General features: G+C 40.0%; 1 protein-coding gene across 10 annotated transcripts in view; it reads right to left on the reverse strand.

Moving 5' to 3' along the window:
- Window positions 1-10534, reverse strand: part of kif1b (kinesin family member 1B) — a 57874-nt gene extending 47340 nt beyond the window's left edge. For 7 of the 10 annotated variants that reach the window (XM_023340371.1, XM_023340393.1, XM_023340375.1 and 4 more), the window contains exons 1-2: window positions 10221-10525; window positions 8600-8751 (exon numbers count right to left, since the gene is read on the reverse strand). In XM_023340371.1, the coding sequence (XP_023196139.1) occupies window positions 8600-8705 (106 nt within the window). In that variant the 5' untranslated portion in view covers window positions 8706-8751; window positions 10221-10525. Of the gene's footprint in view, window positions 1-8599; window positions 8752-10220 lie in introns of all 10 variants that reach the window. The other 3 variants (XM_023340385.1, XM_023340378.1, XM_023340402.1) reach the window with 2 other exon arrangements.
- Window positions 10535-11789: the final 1255 nt, after the last annotated feature.

The raw sequence follows: 11789 nt of genomic DNA on the forward strand, positions 1-11789 counted from the left end.
GCTTTACGTGCCCGGTCCTCCTCTGTAACAATGACTCTTTTCACACTGCTGTTCTCCTCCCTCTCCCTTTGTTTAAAGAAAAAAAGATTCTCCAACTGGATAATTCAGCTTTAAAGTGATGAAGTTCTATTAAATATAAACTCCTCTACAAAGACAAAGGGCTACATTTGTTTTAAAGCATAAGAATAACTTACTTATAATTGTGCCCAGGTCTAACTCAAGCAGGAACTAAGCGCTACAGGAAGTCAATGTTGAAGCGCAGAAGTCTGCAGACCTAGAGGACCATTGTCGGTTTGGGTGCATCCCTCCTCCAGCTAGTCTGAATCATGTCCATAATTCAGACATGCCAACATTGTTGACATGCCAACATCGGGTATGTTGCATCCAGAAGTTGCAGGAAGCTGGCCCTCCTGGACTTGGAGTTGCTGACCTCTGTGTGGATCAGGATTCCCATTTAACTCTTACAACCTATCGAACTTAAAAGGATTGTGTCAGACGTTTAAGGTGACAGCAAGTAGGAGAGAGCAGGTTCGACACATTTGGCAATAGGTTTCCCCTCTTCTTAATCAAGTGGAGTAAAAACGCAATCCTATAAGCTTCTGACAGAAATTCAAAGCAGTAGCTGAAAGCATATCTAAGAACATAAATTTGCATTTAATCTTATTACCAAAAAAAAAGAACTTTGATTTAGTCCCCGTCCCAAATTTACACCAAACACAGACTAAAAAGTGACACATACATGTAAATAAAGCGACCATAGATGGGGTCGCTCGCTGAACTAGAAAGCAGTGGAGGAGGTCACAGTGTTGGTCTTTGCGCCAGCTGTTCCCGTTCTGCTCTGCTGTCTATTTATACAGCAGCAGATGGCAGTTAGTGCTTCGCATGCCGACAGACTGTCAGTGACAGGAAGGAATGGACAGATTTCAGCCGCCCAATCTTTCCGCTGAACTCCCGAGCCAAACCTTACATACACCGCTCCCTGATACCAAACTGGGGGCGCAAGCGCCTTTGATAGCAGCAGCTTAGACAGGCTCAGCGGCCGGGATCAGAATAACAGCGACTGAAGGGGAGGTTTCTAGAAGAGAAAACATGCTAAGTCAGCAGGACTCTATTCAGAAGCAAAACAAACAGAACTTCTACAAAGAGAGGGGACACAAGGCAGCCCGTTAGCTGATGTGTTAGGTTTAAACTCAAGAGGGGGAAATTGTTACCACAATGGCAAAATAAAAATACTTTTTTTTTTTTAATTTTAAAAAATTTTCCCGGTCAGCAAATGCACCAAATAATATAATTATAATATAATAACGAGGTTAAGTTCAATGCTCAAAGTTAGTTTACAACATTCGTTATGTTTTAAATCCACTCCTTTAAAAAGGAAAACTAGTTTTTACACCTTGTTGACAGAGTGGCACTTTCAGACATAACAGGGAGGATGAACATGGCACAGAAATACTGTTCTACTTGATTTCAACTTGATTTGGCTTGGAAATGTTAGAAAGACTTCAGGAAATCCAAGAATTTATTCCAAAATTTATTCTCTGCTGAGATTACATGTTAAACCCGGAATAAAATGTCAACTGTAATTATGTACAGTTTTAAAATACTAATAAGGTCCTGTTTTACAGCGACTCCTATGCCACAGAGTGTGACATCCCCTCTGATCCCAGTAAATACAGAATGCTTTTTGAGAATCTGGTAAAAGAGTTATTCTTCAAGAATCAGGATCAGCAGTCTGACAAGAGCATCTCTAACCAGGAGAGCACTTAAAACTTTATGAATGATGCCTCAAAAGCCAAAAGATATTTCTCAACACATCCTGTGTCGTGAAAAACATTCAGAACAGCACCTTCATTTTTCTTTTGGGAAGTGAGATTGCAAATCTGATACAACGAAACAAAAAGTTTTGCAAAGGAAGCAGTTCTTCCACAATTTGTTTTTTTTTCTGTAAGTGGAAACTGCTTCTACCTTTCAGCTCAGCTTTATTTACTAAAACAGTATTGTCACATCCTGGATTTTCTTTGAATTATCAAAAAAGCAGAATGAAATACAAACACTTCTGTGCTCCATACTCATAAAAATTGAAATTGTGACTTCCAATTATCCATTCATTTTTGACCATCAGTAAATTCAAAAGGAATCAATTGCCCTAAATCTCTTAACATGACAGAGGAGTTTCTCAATTTGCCTGAAAACAGCATGGGGATTATCATATGATCCGGGCAGAGCAGCTGAGTGGGAACAACAGTGTAAACCAGGCGAGGCGGTGCAGACGGGGGAAAAACACACACAGCCCCGTGCATTCATGGCACACAACAGGCGCCCATTTTACAGAGCGGTGACCTGGATTTCCTCGACCAGCATCCCCTCAGCAACTCAACTCTCACTTTAAATGCTTTCTGCCTTTATGTAATCATGACATCATGAACACGGAGGGGACAGAAAAATGTTTCAGAATCAACTTTTCTTTGATCCTTAGCTAAAGTAAGAAAGAGCCTTTTCATATAGATTTTATTGTGAGTTTATGCATGTTTGAACATAAAATCAGCTTCACGCTGCTGCCTTAATACATTTGCAAAATCATTATGGTTACAAAAATAACTTTGTTCACACACGAATAATCCCGAATTAGCTTCTTGGCCATCAACAAGCTAGCCGTGCTACGACTGCAAAGCTGGGGAGCTCGTTTCTGAATGCAACCCTCAGAATCTGGGAAAAAAACAACAATACAGTCTGGAGTGAGAACAGTGAAAACGAAGGCACAAAAACGCGGGGCTCTTAAATTGTGGGAAAAGTTCAGCCTTTTAAACTGAGCCGAAGCAGCGAACCAAGCAAAGGTAAAAGAATCAAAGAGGGAGCATAGTATCGGGAAAACAAACATGCCTTTATCTGCTTCGTCATCGAGGCATGGATGAACGAATGCAGGCTGAAGAGAAAAGAGAAAAACACTGCCGGATGTGGTGTAGAGAAGATGGTGGCGACGCTGGAACTTGACTATCTTCATTGAAACATAATCTACATCCAGCCGGACACGCCCTGCAAGAACAACCGCTTCTTCCCTTTAAGTGCCATGTAGATACAGTACGGAGTCAAAACATTGATGTTTACATTCTTATCCGTCATGCAATACCCTCAGGGAGCCAACAAGTCCAAACACACAGGCAAACTCATAAAGGTCCGTCTTCAGTGATAAGAAGAACAAAGGACGCTGCGAGTGCTGATATGCCAGGACTCTCATCTCAGCATCCCTGAGTCACTCAAACCTGAATGAGAATGAGACTGTCTGAGTTCGGTCTAAATAAAAAGCAGCTTCTGTTATCAATGATTCCCTTTGGTACTGAAAGTTCACAACAATTATTCTACGCACCAAGCATTTTTAATCCCGTGTCGTTCATGTCAAAGCAATCTGCTGCAAAGTAAACCTTAGTGTGGTTATGTGATGCTGCCTCACGCTGCGCTGCACGTGAACAGCGCTCGTGCTCGACTTTCACCGTCTCTGCTGCCGAGGATGCGATTAACTACCCCCACTCGCTCAAGAGTGGGGGTAGTTATTAGCTCATCCGATATCCAATATTTCCTCTGAAAAGCTCGCTCCAATTGCACCGAGCTCATTTGCAAGCTGCTGGAACAAAATGTGAGCTGTAAAGAAAAAGAAGGGAAAAAAAGAAAAGGACTGAACTGAACTGAGCAAGTCGATGCAGAAAATTGGTTTTCTCACAGAGTTCAGCTATTTGGCACCTTTACTCACTTTATCCTTTTGTAAGAATAACAGAACTAACTTCTATGAAGCACACAGCTTGTTCTGCTTTTCCTCATTATTAGTTGTACTTTTTCTACTTGTTGTTTAATTGCAACAAATACTTTTTACAGACTTCAGAGCCTGAAACAAGAAACTACAAAAACTGACAATTTTAAACACGTATGGTTACTTGACTGAGGCAGATCTATGAGGCGCAGTGGAGCCGACGATTACGTAGTTGCATCAGTATTTGAAGAAACTGATCACTTTGCTCGTCTGACCTCGGCCACGTTAAGTGCATTCCAGTCTGTGGGATTCCTCTCGCGGCTTTTTACTGCCATGTCGTCAGTTCTCATTCATTTAAAAACACTTATTAATAAAAAAATATTTAGGACTAATTAACAAAGTCCCAATGGCTCAGTGGAAAGTTTTAGTGCAGCTTTAAATAATGCCGATTTGTAATTTGAAAACTAATTACTGAATAAATCATAAACGATTTGTTTAAAGAGTAGATTATTTTAAATTATTTTTAATCATTGCGTCTAATAATAAGAGACATAATAATGTTTACTCCACCCCAAACACTTGGAGAAAAAGTTAAGAAATCTCTTCAATCCTCATTTGAAGCTAAAGATGCAAAGAGAAACCAGTTGGTGGCGCTAGCTAGACTCTGGATTATTCAATGCTTTACATGGAGCAAATGTACCGTACTCCGGCTCTTCTAATCGGCATAAAATTTGTTCAAATTTAAAGACACCTTCTTTAATTTATCAATATATTAATAAAAGCTGATTTAGAGGAAGCCCACAATATGCTACTTAAAAGGGAAAATTTTTTAGGCGTTTCTGTCGTTTATTCAGACTGCAAGAGTGCAAGAGAAAGCTAAACGTTCAACAAACAACAGGACGGTGAGTGGAGTCAGCATATTGGGAATTTCAGCGTTAAAGTAGGGATAAATATTCTGCAAGGAATGAACTGTTTTTTGAAAATAGTTCTTAAGATTAAAATTCCTGAAGAGAAACTGGAATTGGCTAAAATTAGCATTGGCAAGTCAAATCTGTACAAAACCAAAGATCGCAAACTAGCCCCAAAATTCTGTTTGTTGGCATCTCTGTGCAAAACTGATAACAGTAACCCAACATATTTACTATCAACACAATCCATTACAAAACACTATAAAATTTAGCCTTTAACAAGCACAGGTAAACCTAGAATATTTGTGAGAAGTCACTGCATCACTACAAATAATCAAAGTTGAGAAATGCAGCTCTCCAGTGGGAATATGGGAGTATATCCAGGGAAACCCACATGGGTCAGAAGGATTACGGCGGCAGGGCGTGATGGCCTGAGGCAAGCCTGGTGGATTATTGGTCCTAATTGGGTCAATCGGACATGTGTGAACAGGATTCATCACACCAATGTTTATCCCTCAAACAAATATCTCCGTGAATGTCCCTCTAGTATTCCTTTCAATGCCAATACCTCATAAATAGCAGATAATAGAGTTATTTCTGCTGCCTGTTTGTATGCGTTAACAGACAGCGGAGCAGAGCTCGTTTCCTCCCGGTGGGGATTTTCTAATGTCACCAACCACTTAGCTCTTACTGAGAGGACACTCGGTAGAATTATATCTGAAAGGTGAAGGTTTAATTGATGTGGTGACCTTTTGGTTGCTTTATCAGCTTGTCACTTTGTTTATACTTCAACACTGGGCATAATACTGAACAGCATTCAGTTTGTGAACATGTGAAAAGGCTTCGTCATTCATCTGATCTGAAAGACAAACGAGTCGTGGTTCTGTAATCAGATTTATTTATTTTTTGTTTCTGCTCACTGGCTTAAAGAGAACCGACATAGTTTACATAAGATGGAGACGAGCGTGAATATCATGAACTGAATTAATGCTGTGGACGTGGTGAAATTATTTAACATTTGAAACACCAATACATATCAGTATAACTGGCCGCTATATCTCTCCTTTATAACCACATTAGCTCTGGTATGTTTCAGGGCCGTTACTGAAAGAGGGCCTTTGCTTATTTCCAGGCTGGCTGCAGAGGCCACGCATGCTGGATAATCAATTTGCTGCTACTCTGCATGCACCCAATCCCTGACAGCCCTCTGTGCATTGAGAAAAGACTGGGGGACGGAGGAGAAGACGGCTCGTCCTGCTCTTCTTGCCCCCCCAGCTCTCTCTTGCTCTGTGCTGTTGACACAAGCACACGGATGGACACATATGCCCTTGAGCAACCACAATAGGGGGAGTGTCATGGCCCCTCACAAACATCTGCCAAACACCTACACGCTGACCAAGCAATTCGATGAAAAACGCCAGACTGCTTGCAGTCCCGTTTAAGCCCAGAAAACCCTTGAAAAAAGGATGAAAATGCAAGTTAAAGGAAGCGTCTGGTTAGCTCTTTCTAACCAAATATTGAGTTAATTTATACAAAGCGCAATATACAAATTGCTTAAGCATGTTTTATTACATCAAGTAGCTATGACTCAGAATTACCTCACACTAATGTGATTTTTTTAGTCAAGCACAAAATCAGCCAGCCAGAGATTAGAGTCAGAGGTTTTTCACATGGTGCTGTTCTATGATCCAGCGGTCCAGTACAAGAAATACATTTTTTCTTCTCCATTCTTTAAATGTATCAAATTAGAGTTTCCTTTGATACGGACAAATTTAGACATCAATTAAGGCTGAAAACAAAATCTGTAGGTCAGATCCAAAATATCACAATCAGCCAGTAAATAAAAAAAAAAGACAGATTTTCACCTGCACTTCTGATGACCTTTGGGTGTTACACACTACAGACCCAAACACAAAAACACAGAGAAATCGTGTGCTGACCAGAATTGTCCAATTCACAGATTGATCAGTCCTGACCAATGTCCGGATGGCTGAAACTTTCAAGAACTTAATTCCAAACAATTTATTTTAAAAAGCAAATCATTTTTCCTCTTCAAGTCAGGAGTTGTCAGCAATCTATTTGGACTCAAAGAGAGAGTGAGATGTTTAAAGGATAAAAGAGAGGGTGAATGAAAAAGACTGGAAATAGACATAGTGTACATCAAATCACTGTAAATGTAATAACCCCTACAATGTTTGACCCAGTAGGTGCAGTTAAAACTCTCAGCATCCTAATAGGACAGCGTTCTCAGCATACCATCTGCAATGAAGACCTGATGAAAGAAGAGCATGGCTCCCTGCCAGCCTCTCTCTCTCTGTTCTGCAATCTGGCCATGTGATGAGGAGGTAGAGCAGGCGGTGCTGCAGCCTACTCCTCTCCCTTACTTCCACGCTCGCTGACTAACCCCCACCTTAAAAACGCTGCGTATGCCACTGCAGTTCTGCCAGGAACCACAAGTTCTCCTCCAGCTCCTTTTGGGTGACATTGGAATGATGTAAACCCGAGGATATGGAGTAAAGAAAAGTACTGGGGATTTAACAAATCTTCTTTTTGGTAGACTGCGAGAGATAAAGAGCAAGTGAGGCAGATCTAGGAGGGAGACTTGATCTTATAGGAGATTCATACAAGCTTAGACTAATGAGGCTGATAAGACTGATAGGAGAAGAGCTGAGGAAAGCCAGAGAGACTGTAAGAAAAACAAGTTTCCTCTGCCAGACGTTGTTGCGTTACTGGGTCATTAGCTGGTTCTGTTAGCGTCAGGGGGAACGGTGTTAATCATCGGACCGAAGCAGGACATACAGCACTATCATGACTAAGGAGGCACCGAATACTTCACAGCACCTGATGACTCACGATCACAAATAAGCAGGTTGATCACATGACTTCTAAAAAAAACATTGTCTTTTTTCTTTATTCTTTTAAGACACACTTTACATCCACACGGATGCCTCAGTTACAATATTTCAGTATGTGACCTATTAAATTAAAACATTTTTAATTTACAGCACCTCGATCTGGCATCAGTTCTTTTTATTAGCCACTGTTACAAACCCTGTGGCTTGTTTCAACCCATCCTCTTCATGTTTAAAAGTCCTGTGGCCTAGAGACCTATAGAAGAATCAAAACTTTGGCACCAGTACATCACTACCTTACTTACTCATCTCTTGAACGTGTTGTTAAAGGGGATGAGAAAAAACTAACAAGGGCATTATTAAGGGCATTGCAAATTAATAATTAATAGAAATTCAGAGATAGCTTTTCCTCGCAATACAGATTTCCATTTTATTTGACGTCTGATCTGCAAATTTTTGATTTCACCAATTCAGGGTTGTTTTATTTTAAAAGAACACACAAAAAAATGAAAATGTGCTTTGAGTTTCTTAACTAACTTTTGTCGACTGAATGCTGCATCCCTAATAATTATGTCAATAAATCGCTTCGGTTTTTCAGAAACAAACAAAAATCAGAAAACCACGTGAAGTAAAAAGTTCACTAAGTGAATGAGTAACTTTAACCTATAACATTTTATTTGCATCTAGAAGGTGCAACACAAACTGATAGTGTAAGCCCAGAGATAATGCAATCATAAACTACAGAGCCACAACAATGGCTGTGATTAAGGCCCGATGACCTGGGCGGTGATTGCAGGTCAGTCTTTATAGTGACCTCTGGGTTTCCCCCATCAGGAACCAACTGTGGATTTCTCCCACAGACTCCTCAGGCATGTAGGCCCCAATCAGAGGGGGAGGATTTCCCCTCTGCAAGCCTTTTATTCCCTGTCAGTCTGTTTTGCCTTAACCGTCCACCATTCAGTTTGCTCATTCTCCGGTTCTTTGCAAAAGACCTCCGGAAGAGAACAGCACTTGGGAGGACGTGCAGACAAACCTGCATGAACTCAAAGATGTGGTTTGTGAGGATGCTCTCATGTGCGTGCCAGTAGATTACTTACTTGTAGTGTTGCCTTGCATCTGAATGATGCATTTTGACTCCTTGCTCGTTTCCCTGGAGTTGAAGGGTCGGACTCGAACAGCAACTTTTACAGACGCCCCAGACATTCTTGCTGCTCAGTTCGGACTCCTAAGTAAGACTGCTTTTATATTCCTCCAAAAGAAAACACACAAAAACAGTATAAGTGCATCCACGTAATCTAAAGTATTTTACCAACATGCTAAACAGAATCCACTTAATACATAGGTCCTATATCAGCCCTATAGGCACATGTTATTCATCTGTCAGTTGTGGCATGTAACAGTTTCCCATTTTTGTTTGTGTAGAATCGGTAGTCAGTCTGCAGGATTTATTGTTAAAGCTTTAGTGCCCACAAACAATCTATGTTTAATTTATTTGAAGATGAGTAAATTTTCTTTTTTCCCAAATCAACCAAATGAAGGAAATTGTACACAAATGATCAGATTCATCAGTTCTTTTGATAATGTTTATTTAAAAAAATAAAAGAAATCTAAGATGAACATGTTGTAAATTTGAAGCAGAATCTTCTTTACTGCTGTTTTTAAAATCTTTCTGTTCCACAGAAAAGAGCATTTGATTGAATCAAAGAACTGTAACAAGTTAAGAAACCAAATTTACACTGGCTACAGAAAAAAGACAACATTAGTCAGGGATTATTAAGCATTTCATGGCAATACCTATAATAAAATTTTAAATTAAGCAATTTCTCGTTATTTTTGACCCCAACTGTTCTATTTCCTAACTTAAATAGTTATTACATCTTTATGGATGATCTCCCCCCCCCCCCCTCTAACATGCAAAAGTGGACACCCAAACATAACTGTTTAATGGGCCTCATTCAATCTCCGGTCGCCACTGTATCTATGATTTTACTAATTACAACCCGTGCTTCTTTCTGCTCGCTTTTAGCCCGTTTCACCTCTAGATCCCCAAATTGTCCCTCGTTGTTTCCATATTCTAGCAGTCAGCCATACTTGCTGAAGCATACGCCCATGAAATTCAATCTCCCCCCGTTTTTCTCCCTGAGGGCCACCGCGGGACAACGAGCCCGGGGGCCCCGTCTCCTGCATGCGACTCTGCATTGGTACAAATGAAGAGCGTCCATTTCTAATACTTGGAAAATTAAATTCGCCGATGTTAAGAAGTGGGCTAATCCTCCTGCGCTGAATGTTGTGGGAAGAATTAAGGCTCCCATTAGCAGCGTAGGCTGGGACGCACTGTTCACGTTTATTCAGCACGAAAGGTTAAAACCACGTAAATGGCTACAACTGGAGTTTTAAACCATAATTGTAACATTTGGTCATTTTAACACTGCTAAGACATGCCGAAAGGTTTGTGGTTGGGGTTTCTATCAACATTAAGAGCTAGCAGCTAACCAACTGTGCATAAAACGTAACCCCTTTGAACTAACAACATCATTTACTTTGCTTATTTCATAAAAATAAAAGAAAGCGTACATTCCGTGACGTAAATATGTAACAGACTCTATGACTAATGTTGGCACCAACAGACAGCTGTTCGCCAGCAGAAATTAATCTGGCATAACAACCATTAAGATTATACATATAATGCATGTTCCAAGGCCGGTCGTTCATACTCACGTTTGACGACTCTATCCAAGGCGGCACCACCGGACAGCGGGGAGAAGTAACGTTAGCTTGCGGGCGTCAGGATGTGTTGTTGGTGTTTTATAATCAGAATCTGCACACACGTAAACTGCTACAATGTCCGCTTCCGTGGAAAACACCCATTATAGCGGTATCCTCCGCCGTATGGATACGTGACGTATAAAATGTGAACAAAGTGACTCGGTGAAATAGCTTGCTTTTTTTTTCCGCCCCCCGTAGCGACAGAAAAAAGCGGCCGCCCGTCTGCGCCCGAGCGAAAATGGAAATCGATGGATCGCCTTGATTTACCGAAGAGATTACGTCAACTCCCCTTCAACGTGCTGACTGGCAGGCCAACGGACCAATCAGCGCAGAGAAGTGGGTGACTAAGACATCAAGGAGCCAATGAAATCGGACATCTGGGGTGTGGGTGGAGCCTCTCTCTTCATTTTTCTACCGTGACGCCACACTGCAGGATTTCTACCCCACCTCTCCCAGCACCGCTGTCACTGTGTCGCTAGCGTCACCGCACACTAGCGCCGCCTAGCGAGGAATTAAACGAGCCTTTTCTAATGATAAATGATGCGTCCTGCAAAACTATTTTTTATTAACAATAAAGGAAACCAAAAGGGCGGTTTATGGTGCAGTCCCTCTGTATGTTTTTATGTAATATCTGCATTAATATCTACAACAGAATAGCACTAACGTTATAAGGCTTTTTGAATTAAAATTACATTTCTTTTTAGTGGCAAATTATACACTTTGTATTCTTAAATTGGCTACATAGACTTCATCAATTTTATAATTATGAAAAGGACTTTCTCAGCTGAATTTGTTTTACAAAATAAACAGTTTTTCTTTGTAACAGGTAATTTTGTTCTTGAATCTTAAAATAGGGGAAATATATTTCATTTCCTTAGTATTTATAATAAACAGTTTTACTTTGTACATGTCAATGCTTCAGCCAAGATCAGTCTGCCAGTTTTCGAGCTGCATGTTAAATCAGATTTTTATTTTATTTTTTTAAATATATATTTTTTTGGTCATTAAATGCATCCCTTCTAAGAACTCTGAACATTTTCAACCAAATGCATCTTTATCTATGCTCTTTTTCACATCAAGTAGAATCAGTTACATACTATGAAAAAAAAATTATAAATACATTTTATTTTGTTTAAAACTGCCTCTAAAGCAATTTTGTTTTTCATGTCTTCTCACAAATCAGTACATCCGTTTTAAAAGGAAATTGCAACATTGCATTGACTGGAAAAAGTGAGCAGTGCATCTAACGCAGTTTCTAATAGTCATTAGCTCCATGTTGACTATCACTATCAGTAAGAATGAAATATGCGTTTGAGGTTTCTGAAGCTTATTTTAAGCCTCAGAAACGTGAACATAATGTATTTTTATTTACATTTAATGGAATTTTCTGTGTTCAGACATGCTCATGGTAAACTTATCTAATTTCAGACTACACCAAAAAACACCTTTGTTATTATTTAACCCCTGACTTGCTTTCAATTAATTAGTCTGGTTTAGTGAGTGAATGTGGATGACGTAACA

This window comes from Xiphophorus maculatus, chromosome 1, assembly GCF_002775205.1.
Source record: "Xiphophorus maculatus strain JP 163 A chromosome 1, X_maculatus-5.0-male, whole genome shotgun sequence".
Lineage (NCBI taxonomy): Eukaryota > Metazoa > Chordata > Actinopteri > Cyprinodontiformes > Poeciliidae > Xiphophorus > Xiphophorus maculatus.